Genomic DNA, 14,994 nt, shown 5'->3' with positions numbered 1-14,994 from the left:
ATAAAATAGATAAAAATATAAAATAAAAAGGCATAAAGAATAAAATAAAAGTATTGCACTTTCTAATGACACCATAATCTATTGTTTTCTTTGTATAATATTTCATATTACCTTCATCCTATTCACTTTCAGTCATGGGCTTGATATGTTATTTACTATCTTACTTTTGATGATAAAAAGCATATGTGTCACTAATAACATTTGGGCATGGAAAGTGGGTATATTGTAACTAATCTGATCATGTTTGCTTGTTCACACACTGTACCACAGTTTACAGTACTAGATGTGCCCTTCACACTGACAGCATCTATGCACACTACTGGTTCTGCTTCTGACACTAAATCCAATTTTAAAATTTGTCATAACTCTCAGTACAAATCTCCCCTTTTTACAAAGCTTTCTGATCAAGTCAGTTTCATTAATGCAGTGCCGAATCATCTGGGATCATTAATTATCTCCGGACTACTTTACACCATACTATTCATTAATAATAATTCTAGTTCTTATTATATTCTCTCAATGAGCAACCCTACCTGCCCACTCGGGAGTTATGGGCAGTGTTGGGCAAGTTACTTCCAAAATGTTATACATTATTGATTAATAGTTACTGTCATTTAAGAGTAAATAGTTATATTACAATATTACTGTCTCTGATTGTAATGCTTTACGCTACTTTTGTGTTACTTTGACCAAAATAAAAGCAGAAGTATGACTTGGCAGGTAGCTTGTGAATTTCACCACCAGATCAACAAAGTCTCATCTTTATCCACTATATACATCATCATTTATTCATATTATGTTGTACTATTAATCTGAATTTGCTCTGAAAGTAGTGAAACCTAGAAAATAAATAGTTAAGTAAAACGTAATAGCCTACTTGACTCGGAATTGTAGTGGACTAGAAGTAGCCTAATAAGTAGGAGAAAATGAAAATACTTAATTAAAAGCACCTTACAATTTAATCGAAGTAGCCTACGGTATATACTTTCCACCGCTGATAAAATGTAATGATATTACGTGTAGCAAGACTAAACATTAATTGCCGACATGTTGTTATATGTCAGTTGGCAGCACGACGGACTCGAACCATGCGCCACTGCCCCCGCGGCAGAGCCGTGAATAGTAGGGCTTAATTCTCTTAACTTTTACCATTCATTCTCAATGGTAAGTCTTAAACTACGGCTGTCATATATTTGTGGCCACAAGCTGGATTTCGGGGGCGCTGTTTCCCCCTGTGGATAAAGTTAAGGAGAGACTCTTTTCTTCTTTGTTTCCTGTTTACAGTGACAGCCTTCACATCATCAGCAGCAGCAGCAGTAGAGAATATAATCCACGGAGGTTTTATATCGGTATGTACGGCGTTTTAATCACTGTTCTGTCGTCTAAGAAGCTGGTAAACTTATCAAAAGTAAGTAGTAAATGTACGTGTCTCCTTTGTTTATATGGGAAAGTGTTACGTTACGTTTAGTGTTATTGTTTTATGATTGACAGGTTCTAACTGTTTTTAGTTAATGGTATGATGTTAGCTAACATTAAGGTTAATACATTAACGTTATGCATAACGTTATATTTTAGCGTTTTTTAGTAATGTTTACCAATTGTAATAAGGTTACTTTGTGGAAGACCTGTCTGATTTTCATTTTTTTCTCTTGCTGCATGCTTCTACATTTTTTGTATTTAAAAATCATATCACTGAGACATAAATACTTCCTATTTCAGGCAACTATAGTGTACATTTTGAATGGGTAACGTTAAATACTACAGCATGTCTGGAATGGGGTTTAATTGCTATGCCAAACAGAATATTAAATTGTTAAGATTAATAGGTGAAACATTTTGTTCATCTATCTATCTATCTATCTATCTATCTATCTATCTATCTATCTATCTATCTATCTATATCTATGTCTGTCTATCTATCTATCTATATCTATGTCTATCTATCTATATCTATGTCTATCTATCTATCTATCTATCTATCTATCTATCTATCTATCTGTCTATTTATCTATATGTCTATCTATCTATCTATCTATCTATCTATCTATGTCTGTCTATCTATCTATCTATCTATCTATCTATGTCTGTCTATCTATCTATCTGTCTATTTATCTATCTATCTATCGATCTATGATAATAGTATAATTATATTCATGAATAAAATCATACAAATTATTATGTGCATTGTGTTTTTCTGTGCACAGGATCCAACTTCTTTCCAGGAAAGGTTACGGTGTCTTTAGCGAAGGCTCCATCAGGTAAATACCTGACACACAATAAATGTTACCATTACAGTCATCTCGTGGCGATGGAGAGGGGGATGCTTAATCTCTCTCAGTCTAAATTTGACACTGAACTAAGTAGGTGGATCTAGTTTAATAACCAGAGTATTTTTTAAACTCTTACTCCTACTGGTCATGATAATAGTCTAATGTCAGCTGTGCTTTCAGGGCCAGCAGCAGCAGTCTAAAGAGCCACGGCTGTGTCTCCACCAACAGGTTTTTTTTTCTCAGGCTGTCATTCAAGGATTTGGCATTTTAAATTTATATATTCAATAGGCACAACAAACCACATCTTTGATTGTGTGCTTACTATATATTGATATTGTTTCTGTGCTTTACCTGTTTTCTTAAAAGCATTGTTTTTTTCATGACAAATAAATAATGATTCATAATTTAAGGAAATATGGTGTTTTCAGTCTGTATTCACAGTTTGTTAGAGAGAAAACATATAAAGACACATTGTGAAGAATAAACTAACTTGACTGTGTGAGGAAAATGACTCTGAATTGTTTTTACAGCACACAGGACAGAGCCAACAGCGACGGTTTCCAGACCTGCCGAGCCTGATGACTCCTCTGGGATTGTTGCTTCTGTGAAAGGTTATTATTTGTTGCTTCTTACTTTAAACCATCATGAATGCCCTGAATGTTTTTGTGACCAAAATCTTCTTACAGCCAGGCTGAAGGCCCCGCTGCCAGCCCCTTCTAGCTCCTCAGCTCAGATGATATGTGGACTTCAGCATGTGGAGTCAGGCTGTCGTCATGTTGTGTTAAATTGTGACAAGCACAGGGTACAACCCAACATCCCAGCTGCTGTAGCTATGGAGACCGAGGATCACTGCCCTGTTGCTGTGGTGGCCACAGACTCTCAGGTAATCCAGGTTACAGTTTTTCTCAATCTCTTTGGCACATTTACTGAACCAAATTTACAATTGTCAAAACTCTAAGTACAGCTCTCACACCACATGGCACATTCAGCATTCCAATAATCTATGTGACCTATAAAAGGTGATTACTCAATCAAAATAATGAAATCCTGTTTCAAATGTAAATAAATCCATCAATGAATAACTAAGTGGCATCAAAACAATCATTATTAATTATTGCTTAGACCAACACAGTCAAAATGCAAAGACATCCTGTCTAATGACAGTGTAATCTGAAAGTGTGATAGTTGCCCACTATGAAATATTGTCCGAAGTCTAACATTTTATATTGAGGCAGCTGAATACTATTGATGTCAACAAAAACATTTTCAACAAAACATGTATCTTGTCATTGTGTGTACATACTAGCCATAGGAAATATACATAAAGAAAGCTTGTACAAAAAAAAAAGATATACAAAAGCAAAACTATTATGAACTGCTGTACAAGTGCAGGTGAAAACAAAAGAGGTCTACTCCTCTCCACCCGCCTGTCATGCTCAGGCCATGGTTGATTAAAGTGTGATTGTTGCCCTTATCTCATTTGATATTTCACTGTGCCGTCGCCTTTCCCCACACTCTAATGCCCTTTCTTCTTACCGGGAGCTGTTGCCCCAGTCTGTCTCCTGCATGCTCCATATTCTGCTCAGTCTGACACTTGCAGTGTAAATGTGTTTAAAATTGTGAGGAAATTGAATTGTTCCTCATTTAGCTTACCAACTTTTAAAAAATGTCACATATCTATTATGTATCTTATGTGTGACAGGTTATTGTGATTGTTGGTTGCTCTATTTAGCATGTAGGGATTTACACAGTGAACATGTGTATAATTGCATTTGAGAGAGTAATACCCAATAGACCCAATAGCAAATTAATGCAAAATATTTTGATCTGTAGGCTTGGACTGACTAAATCACTATATGTGATGCTGTATTGCAGGAGACCAGTGAAGATCCAGTTGGAGTGGTGCTGATCACACAGCTGGAGTGGTCTTTCAGCAGGGCTCTGAAGCAGTTTCCGGTCCCAGCGGTCCCAGCACACAGCTGCTACCGAGGCAGTGTTTCATGGATACAGGTCATTCAAATTACCTACCTACCATCCTCCTACAGACCAGTTAATGGTCAGGCTTAATAGGCTTAATAAGGTTGAATTAGTAATCAGTTACTCTATGCAAAATGTCAAGACTATGGGGGAATATAATATATAATAAATGTAACAAATTGAACTGTTTTTTAACTGAATTTATTTCAAACAACTCTTCACACAATCCACAAACAATTTTTGATGCATGTTTTGTCCGAAGTTTGGTAAGAAACTATATAATAAATATATGATTGTGCCATTCTCAACCCCCTCCACCTGTTGCTCCGCCACTAGGAGGAGTCTCTGAGCCGGCTTACAGTGGGCGGATTGGGTCAGACATCCTGGTTCAACAACAACATACCACTATCATCATCATCATCATCAGCAGCAGCAGCCGCATCAGCAGCTGCAGCAGAAAAAGATGACCAGGAACTGTTTAGCCTACAGTCAGCTGAAGTCGTAGATGGAGTCAGAGGAGAGGGCGAACAGGAAGTCAGCAGTGCAGCTTCCAACAGGTCGCCTGTGCAGGTTCTGTCATCAACCCCTAAAGCAGGGCCCTGACAGCCCTCACATACTGTACATGACAGCTTCCCCGGGGTACCAGGGAAATACATCTACTGCCTCTCCAGAGTGTTCTTCCCCTACAAGGCACAGGGCATGGGGAAGGAGATGACCTGGGGGTTCAAACTGTTGGACTTCTATGAGGCTGAGAGACACAAAAATTCAAAGAGAAGACAGACAAATGGACTGCTAACCCACCAAACGACAAATATATCCTCGCGACGCATTAACGCGTGCGGCACGCCCCCGCGACACCAAGACACACCACTGTGCATTGTCAGGACTGTTTCTTCTGTTTTCATAGCCAAGCAATTGTGATCTTTAGTTTAATTTAACTGTATTCACCTTTACTGGACGTCTGGTCTGATTCATCATCATCATCATCATCATCATCCTCACATAGTCTCTCAGCACCTTTACATGCACTCTAGTGTTCCCTCTACGTGTGTAAATGTGTAATATTTTAATAAATTATTCCGTAAATGTATACCCATATTTAGTTGTTAATTTGTTTTATATATAACATTTGAATTATATAGATAAACAATGTGTCAATGTCAGTTTTTATTGTGTGTTTACGAATGAGGTTGTTCTTTATGAAATATCTTGGGAGCATTACTATGACTGTCATTTGATTGAGGAAGTAAAAGTGATAGAAAATGAAATAAAATTATACGTATAAATATATACATTGCTTTGGAATTTTGTATCATTATATGGTAGTATACTATTAAGTTCAATTTAACTTTTACCACTAGCAGCATGTAAAAGTATTATTGTCATGACCTTAAAATCACAAGGTCTTATTATATTGTTTCCACATCATTTTTCAGAAACATATTGAATTAAATTTAACATTAAACGGTTAAAAACTGTATATATAATTGTTTTGTGTAATACAGACATGCTGTAGCATAATATTCTGAACTAAATACAGGACAATTTTTTTGGGTAAGGGGGGATTCGAACCCTGTTCTTTTGGAGATGCTTCCGCTCAGGAAACCATCTTTCCCTTTTTTACGAGAAAGTCTTCTACACCTATACGCGACTGGCCGGACTCAGCCAACATGGGGCGAACGCTCTTACTGAGTGAGCTAGAGGCCGCCCCACCGTCTCTGGTTCTTGCTCTGACCACGGGAACAGTGACGGGACAGCTTGCTTCAACGCAGCGTAAAAAAACTCCTGAAAATACTGTCCATGTCGCAAATGTGTCCGTCTCTGCAGTCATCTCAACCATCGAATACAGCAACAGGAAATAACACTCGCAGACTTTATTTTCTGTGCCGAAATGTTTTGGTGTTGGTGAATTCTTAAAAAAACAAACGCCACTAAATGTCGGGTTAAAATCAAGGGGGTAAGCTTCGCTTCAGAACTCAAACCTCCTATGGCGCCATTTTGATGCTACAAAACGATCACCTCCCGTTAGCATTCCTTTGACTGCCATTCATTTTGACGTCACTTTGACAGCGAATAACTCTACATCTGAAGCATTTAAAGACTCTTTTTGTCCATTGTTTATTTCTAAAGAAACACGACAATGTATATGTTTGGCTCTGTAGCAGACGTTTTTGTAAAAATAGGCTAACGATTGTGTCATAACCAAGTGACTTACTGTCGCATAGTAGAGGAATTACCGTATAGTACAGGAGAAGCTTGCAGGCAGTTTCGACTTACATGAGCTGTTTAAGTTTAATTACTAATGTTAACTAGCATTTTAGTTAGCAATAATTAGCCTGTGCCTATGTTATCTCCTTATATACCCTCTCTATACGTCTCTGCAAGATTCGGAATGATTTAGATTTCTCTTGGCCAGTGTTGCCACAGTTACTTTGAAAAAGTAACTTAGTTACTTTACAGATTACTTGATTTTAAAAGTAATTTAGTTACTTTACAGATAAAAAAATAACAAAGTTAGATTACAAGTTACTTTATTAGTTACATTCAGCAACTGCCGACAACACCCCTACAGCCTCAACATAAAAATGACAACCGGTTTACTGTGAGGCAGCTCGGCATTGCCAGTAGTAGGGATCTGGTTTATTATGGCACGAAAGAGAGCAAGTCAACCGTTTAAGGGCAGCATTTCTGCTACAACATAGCCCTACTGCCCGACCAACTTCTTCAACTGTCCCCCACTTACTGGTTTTGCACCGAAGTCCAGCTTTTGTTGTTTTCTTCTTCTCTCTGCTTCGCACCACCTGGTGGGACTTGCTCTGTAAGTTTGACTGCAGTGCTGCGACTCCAAATGTTTCTTCAAATTTGACGTAGTGTTTTTGTAGCCAGATAGCACTTTGTCGCCACCAGCACAGAGTGTACAACGAACCTTAATATTGCCGTCTTTAGCTGACACAAACTCAAAATAGTGACTGTATTTCCAGCTAGAAAACGCGCATCTCTCTCCTCCCTCCATTGTTGTTTACGTTTGTGTCGCTGCGTGGTACACGTGAACTGTCCACATGCTGAAAACGTGACCTGTCCTCATGCTGAAAACGTGACTTGTCGCATACGTGACTTCACTCCCCGAGACGCAAGAAGAAAGCAAAAATATATATTTTTACTAAGGAAAATGTCAAAAATAGTAACGCACAGTGACTTGGATAAGTAACTTTAATCTGATTACTGGTTTGGAAATAGTAACGCGTTACATGGCATCACTGCTTTTGGCACAGCTACCAGAAGACTTACAACTTTCAGACAGCTGCTCAAGTCACATTTAAGTCGTCTCTCTCAGTTGGAGGCTGCGCAGTAAAGCTCAGCTCTCACCGGCTTCTAATAGCCTTCACTGGTCTCCGTCCAGAGCAATGGGATCTGTTGTTCCAGTTTATATACTGTCTATGGTTAAAATGCATTTTAAATCGCATTACTGAGATAGTAATGGGTATAATATTACCGACATTTTATTAGTAATGCGTTATATTACTGCATTACAGAAAAAAGGAATACATCTATCTATAATTGCAGGAACGTCTTTCTGTCTGTGTGTGTGTGTGTGTGTGTGTATGTGTGTTTGTGGGTGTTAAGCGCATATCTCTCGTTAGTCCGAAGTTTGGCGTTGTTTGGATAAAAAATGCAAAAGATATCGTTAAATATATAGGTAAAAGAAGCACACATTGGCTTTTGCCGTTCTTGCCGCTGGCCACTCCCCCTCTCACACTGAGTGAGCAGGACCAGAGACAGACAGAGAGAGAGCAGCGGAGCTTTGGCAGCTAAAATGTGACATACACCTCAATACACCCACAAAAATGTGCAAAGTAGCACTACTTTGGACTGTCTTTGACTTTGAATAAACAAATGACAATTCCCGAATTTAAGGACGTTTCAGAATCAGAATCCCACACATGCAAAGCACAACCAGACAACAAGTGCAGACAGAGCGTGATGCCACTTATAGGCAAGCTATCTATCTTATAAAGCGAGACTATCTGTATGTGTGTCCGTGTTTGGGGGGGAAGGTAACCTGCACATCAGCGCCTCTGACTCTTTTCCTGCTATTGTATTAAATTGCTGTGAGCTGGAGGAACATAACGTAGCCTAATCTCAGAGATTATTCCTTCAGAGCGCTGTGCAATGCGAGCAAATCTCAGAGCTGAACCGGGCAGATAGCCTACATCAGATTTCATCAGACTCACCCTGGGTCGAGTTAATTAAGTTGCCAAAAAAAAAACGCAAATCAAATCCCCTACTTCACTGTTAACCGTCAAGCCACTAAACCTGTATGGAAATGATCACCTCTGCTGAAATATTAAATTGTTGTTGTTGAGTTGTGGCTGGAGCCTATCTTATAGCTCACATTTGGTAAGATGTGTGGTCCAAACTGGACAGATCACCAGTCTAACACAGGGCTAACACATCACACACACACACACACACACACACTATGAGCAATTGATGATTTATTTTTACCAGGACAAATAAAATCCATTAGAGTTGTTGAGACTCTTCTGTGTTTAGGAAGCAGAGGACACTTCTGTCTGACTGGTTGATACTGAGGTCTCATCCTCCACCATGCCACTCATCCCAATAGTGCTCAGCATGCAATTACGGAACTGAAAACATTGTACAAGTATAATTAGAAAATGAGGAATCATTGGACACTGAATAAAAACAAAAACAATTATAACGGTAAGGGACTGTTCGTTATTTATTTATGGGGCCACCGGAGGACTTTTGGGACCTTTAGTCAAAATAGACATGACCCTCCCCTCACCAGTAATAATTTTTCTATGACCCTCCAAAACTATTTGGAAAAAAAGCATGACCCTCCCCCAACAACATATCAATACCTTCTGCATTAGTTTGTGCTTGGCAAAGATATACAGATTACCATCGTTTTTTACAGCAATGAATACATGATTATACCTCTGCTTTCTCATCTGATGCATCCCACTCCTCTGTTATGGTGTGGTTGCCATTTCAGTAGATTTACTCACTAAAATAGTTGTGGAAACACAATAAGCATGGAAACTAAATGCACACTTCCTGCATTACTGCATTACTTCAAATACAAAGATGAAACACATGAAAATAAAACAATAAAACATTGAGACCATTCAGCAAGGCACTCTGGGTAACATTCAACACACAAACTGGTTGCTATGGACTCGTCACTAGGCTTCCTCCACTTCACCGTTTAAACAAAGTGGAATAAACGTAAGTCCAAATCTACACAAAACCTGCAATCAATTAGTAAGCTGACATCAAATGTGGCATTTAGGAAGCCTTTATTACAACCTTGGCTCGGTAAGATGTCCAGACTAGCAACATTCATTTTCATTTTTTACGTCCTGCTGCTCGCATCGTCAGCCAGGAAATATTTTTTTTACTAAAGCAGTATATAAAATCAGATGTATTACCTACCACCAGTTTTTAGTTGTTTTGTGTTATTTAGCTAAGATATTTAGTAAATATCTGGTCATGCCATTATTCCACTAATTTTTTAAACAATGCAATTACCCGTTTCAGCCTCCCCCTGCCCTCCAGCAAACTCATGGGTCAGACCCATCTGGCAGTGAAGGAGGGCCGAGACTGAGAGCTACAAGGAAAAATATGCACCAAATAAGCCACTTTGAAATTTTGCTGTTTCTATGAATACAAAATTGTTGGTAACCCCTTTTAACAAAAAGAATGTTGGATGACCCTCCCCTCAACAAAGAATAAACAGACATGACCCTCACCTATTTTCCTCCAGTGGTCCATTCCATAAATACCGAACGGTCCCTAACACTTTCTAGCATTAAAAATGATAAAATACATATATGGTTTATACAACACACTATAATGTAGTTGTAAGCAACTGTAAGGGTAATGTACTAGGGTGTTTATTAATGTATTTGTCAACAAATATACTGTAATTATATTTACACTGTAATTATTTGTTTGTTTGCCATCATACAAGAATATCATTAAAGATGATTTAACCTATGCTATATTGTGTTAAACTACTGTGTATGGTATACTGCTATAGGAGTTATAATTATTGACAAATACATTAATAAACACTTGTCCTTATATCTGCTGACATTTATAGTATAAGACTGCTTAATAACACTAAAAATGGGGTTTTAAAGTGAAGTGTTACTAAATCGGTTATACCATATCGGTTATACCATACCTGTTTGTTCATCAACACATAGATAACAGGATTGAACAATGCTGAGCTCTTTGAGAAGAAGGCAGGGACAGCCATGGTTGTAGCTGAGAATGCAGCTCCCTTATTGAAGAAGATCCAGGCAGCAACGCTGGCATATGGAGTCCATGCCACTAGGAAGCCCAACACCATCAGGATGCACATACGTGTCACTTCTCTCTCAGCCTTTTGGGTAGATACAGAGTCCTGCTGCTTGGCTGCGGCCTGAAAATTAGGTCAACATTATTCAATACTCTCTAATATTGATAAGCTTAAAAATCTAAAATTGCATATTAAAGCAATCTTATTAGATTAAGTAACTTACCGCCTTCACTTTCCACACTAAGTTTCCATAACTGAAGAAGAGGATGAAAACGGGAACACAGAAGTGGCAGCTAAACATGTAAAGGACATATGATTCGTTGTTGTAGCCTGGGGCCAGAGTGTAGTAGTCAGGTCCACAGGAAACCTGAATACCCTCAGGAATGAACCTGCAAATGCAACACAATGCCAGTCAGTAGACTGTCATCAGTATTGATTAAAATCCGAGAACAAATTAACCAATTTCCTCTGGTATGGCTATTTGTTCTCATGCGTATTCTAAAAAAATACAGCAGGAAATAATCTGATTTGTTTGGTAAATGTGAAACTACAAAATCCAAGTGTCATTTATTCATAGCATATGTGGCTGAAGTGGATTTAAGAAAAACATGCCTGTACCATTGAAACTAGCCACACACATTTTCCGAGCCATTGAGAATGTGAAGAATGCAAAATTGGGATTCTTCAGGAATCATTGGTTTATGTGACAGGTACATAAAATTCAAGCTTTGCATCTAAATAAAAAAACATTTTCTCCAATACTTTGGAGCATTATATATTAAGTTGTTTTGTTTATATTTGCATTGTTTTTAATAAACGTACAATATGTAATTTTCTGCCACTATGGGGTCTCTCAATCGAAAAAAAGGGGATGTAAACATGGACTTCTGCTGACGTCGTGAAGTTGTGTTGGATCATGGGAGTTGTTGTCTTCATTGTTAACCACCATTGTAGATTAAAATGTGTGTTCATGGATGTGTTAATGTATTAAAGTGTTATTCCCGTTACGTTTAGTAAGGTTTATTTATGTCATGTCGTTCTAATGAAATAGCTGCACTGTTTCCAAACATAATTACTTAGATTCTATTTGTGGTGGTAGCTGACTGGTTAACAAGCAAGCCAGCATTAGCCAGCAGCTAAAACCTCAATATCACAATATATTTCACGACTGTGTTCCCTCTCAGTTTTTTTTGGCACAAAGGGAAAGGGTTTTGTTGTAACGTTACTCCCCACCGCTGGGAGACTTACTTCCGGGGTGGGAATGGAGGTGGAGGGCGGCATCCCCAGGGCGGACCAAAAACGTCTGGATGGTAGCGGTGTGCGATGCTGCAAAATTTGGTATCGATCCAATACCAAGTAAATACAGGGCCAGTATCGCCGATACTTTTTAATAATTAAGATGGATGCATCAAATTGCTAAATCTGAACGAATTCTCATGACCCTTAAGTGGTTTTGTGATTTTTCATTTGGATTATTAATAAATTAAAACCCAGTACATAATTTCCATATACTTGTATACATTTGTTGTGTTAACACAGTATCTTACAGCCTTATTAAAAATTATACAGCTTGCCATTTTTGGCCTGAAAATATAGCCACACAGTGCTCCTCTTCCTCTCTACCATTCTTCTGCTCCATCTCTGTACTGCTTGTGTGTGTGTGTGCTGCTGGCCACTGCCGGCCTGGCTGGTTGCTTGCTTGTTTGCCTGGCGCCGCTGAGTCACGTGACGGTACAACATCAAATCACAAGAGGGGGGAGGAGGAGCAAAGTGCACCTGCTCTGCGCTGTGACAGGAGCGGCACTTAGACAGACACAGACAAGTTGCCTATTTGATGAAACAGCATACTGGAGAGAAACTAAAACTAAAGTATCAATCTCATTACACTGGTATTGATCAATATTAATACCAACGTTGGTATCAATATTTTCGATATTTGGATCGATCCGCCCACCACTACTGGATGGCTGATGTTGTGGCTCGATTTCGGCCTGACGTGGGTGCCAGCTTCTGTGGTCTGATATGGTCTGTTCCAAGACGGATCATTAAACTTTCTGTTATTGCCCTAAGCGTCGTTAGCCACCGGCGCTAGAGTTTGTGCTGGCTGGGTTTGGGTTGCTGTAGTTGTTGGCTGGGGGATAAATGTGGCTGTGTCCCTGGGGCTGTTGTCAATTCTAATCCTGACGGAAGTCTATTAGCGGCGGAAAATGAGGCAGATGGACCAGGGTGTGCTAGCTAGCAGGTTGGGGACCACTGACCTAGAGCAAGCAAACTAACGTTACATGAGGAAAATGGCAAGTTTTGACAAAAATTTGAATCCTGCAAAAAGGCAGGCCTGCATGGTTCTGTTGGTGAATGAAGATTTCCAAAGAATATGTTTACGTGGCATTTACTACCAACTGGGACGTTTTGGAACAGATGGGTAGGATTGCTATTGACATATACACTGGTAAGAGTAAACTTGTTAAACCATGTATCCAGCTAATTTAAAAAGCTCACATTACTGTATTGTGTGAATAGTTAACTTCATTTAATATTGTGTGTTGGTTTCTTTTGTGGGTGCAAATGTTCCACCCAAACAAGTTCCTTCCTGAGACTATTTTGCAGAGGCATCCGGAATTTAGCGATGCCCAACACAATTTTGATTGGTTTAAAGAAATACAAACAAGTCAGAGCATTTTTTTTCTCCTATCCCCAAATGATCTGTGGTGTAGCCAGATTCTACTCCAGAACACTGTGGAGATAGGTCTGGCAATGCAAGACTACATCCGCCAAGGAGGTTATGATTTCGATTCAGTTTGTGTGTTTGTGTATTTGTCTTTCAGTCAGCATTAAGGGAAAAATTACCGGCATGGTTTTCCTAAAACTTGAGGGGAGGGTGTAGCGTGGGCCAAGGAAAAAACAATTCCATTTTGAACTAGAGAAATATATTGGATCTTTTCAAAATGCAGTTAATCTGATAACCTTAACATGTGCTATTGTTTATTTTATTGTTACTTGTGTGATCTTATGACAGGTTGTGTAGTGTCCATACTGGACCTATTAAAGTACACGTGATATCTGCTGACCAAATAAGAAGGATGAACAAGATGAAAAAATGGGTTGCAATAAGTTGTGATAAGTGCTCCAATAAAAAGACTTGTTCATTCTGCCGCTCCCCGTACATATTTGGTAATTACCTTGACCAGCCAACGAGAGGAGGGACAGCACAGGTGGAAGCCATAATCCAGGTGAATGCACAACCTGTTGCAGCATTGGTGGCTGTAAATTTGAAACTGCCCATGGGTTTGCAGACCACAATGTATCTCTCAACTGCTAGAACCACAAGAGACCACAGAGACACTTGACCTGTTGATTGAGAACAGAAGTTGTCATTAACATCTTCAAATCTTGCTATCTGTTGTACAAGCTTAGACCTCTGTCTTACAAAAATCTGACAGAACAGTACAATCTATTTGAAAATGGCAATTACATAAACATCCATTCTCCTCAAGTTTACCTCCAAGTGTAGCCATGAATCCTTCAATTGCACAGCTCATGGGTCCCAAGGCAAAATAGCCTGCTAGGGAAGTATAAAAGGTGACTGTAAATCCAAAGCAGACCATGATCAGTCCAGCCACAGCCAGGTTGACTAGGATGAAGTTAAGAGGTTGCCGGAGCTTCTTGTTTTGAGCTGTGACAAACAGTGTCAGAAAGTTGATGAGGAAGCCAGAGCACATTAGGATGAACATGTAGGCAGCCAGCAGTTTGAATAACCATGGATCTGCTAAATAATACTGTGGATACTCAAAAGGATTCCTTACAAGCCCTGTCCGGTTGTTCAGGGGTATGTAGAAGTTCTTGCCCTCTGTGCCGTTCTCCATCTTTGCAAGTTAGGATTTGGATTGTCAGATTGGACTTTCGCACTGTAAATGCAGCCGGAGTCTGATACTATACTATGGTTATATAGCCCGCACGGGAAGACTCACAATGGCTCAAGAAGTAAAGAGGATCTGCAAGATAATTCAGCCCATAATCTGCCACCATATAATCACTAGTTGCACAACAGAAAATGTTATTTTAGGATGTTTTATCATTGGAATGATAGCTCACAAAGCTCACTTAAGATTTGAAAGAGAGATTCTTGTCTCTTTTTTCAAGTGTGAATTACATTTTTAATGCACACTTATTTACCCATTTCAACAAAAATGCACTCAAAAACCAGCAGAACAGTTCTTGTCATGAACACAACTTCTTGCTAGTTATACAGTAGATCTTTACTTGACTTTACTTGACCTTAACATCATTAAAGGAAGACTCCGACTGAAGCATATAATTTGATTAGCCCAGTATCCATTTAGTTTGGGTTCAACTAACAACTTCTTAACAGGATTTCAGAGCGCTGTTTACTGTTGCTGCAGCTGCACTAGTACTATA

The 14,994-nt window shown here is 38.9% G+C and overlaps 2 protein-coding genes across 3 annotated transcripts; one reads left to right on the top strand and one right to left on the bottom strand.

The window, feature by feature from the left end:
* The first annotated feature begins 1,047 nt into the window (after positions 1 to 1,047).
* On the top strand, positions 1,048 to 4,337 carry LOC120556731. Its single transcript, XM_039796439.1, has 6 exons — positions 1,048 to 1,115; positions 1,285 to 1,349; positions 2,205 to 2,258; positions 2,801 to 2,881; positions 2,957 to 3,153; positions 4,146 to 4,337. The coding sequence occupies exons 1-6, from the start codon at positions 1,048 to 1,050 to the stop codon at positions 4,335 to 4,337; spliced, it is 657 nt and encodes a 218-aa protein (XP_039652373.1).
* A 4,388-nt stretch (positions 4,338 to 8,725) lies between these two features.
* On the bottom strand, positions 8,726 to 14,486 carry LOC120557775 (green-sensitive opsin). 2 transcript variants are annotated; one of them, XM_039798381.1, is made up of 6 exons: positions 14,382 to 14,486; positions 14,078 to 14,251; positions 13,758 to 13,926; positions 10,802 to 10,967; positions 10,462 to 10,701; positions 8,726 to 8,896 (listed from the first exon to the last, which is right to left on the bottom strand). In XM_039798381.1, exons 2-6 carry the CDS (start codon positions 14,181 to 14,183, stop codon positions 8,798 to 8,800), a joined length of 780 nt encoding a protein of 259 aa, XP_039654315.1. In that variant the 5' UTR covers positions 14,184 to 14,251; positions 14,382 to 14,486; the 3' UTR covers positions 8,726 to 8,797. The 2 variants fall into 2 exon arrangements, with proteins under 2 accessions (XP_039654315.1, XP_039654314.1); XM_039798380.1 differs by having other exon boundaries at positions 14,078 to 14,486.
* Positions 14,487 to 14,994: the final 508 nt, after the last annotated feature.

The sequence above is a fragment of the Perca fluviatilis genome, chromosome 4, assembly GCF_010015445.1.
Source record: "Perca fluviatilis chromosome 4, GENO_Pfluv_1.0, whole genome shotgun sequence".
Taxonomy (NCBI): Eukaryota; Metazoa; Chordata; class Actinopteri; order Perciformes; family Percidae; genus Perca; species Perca fluviatilis.
Note: the sequence above shows the minus strand (reverse complement) of the source record. Positions and strands in the feature narration are given on the sequence as shown.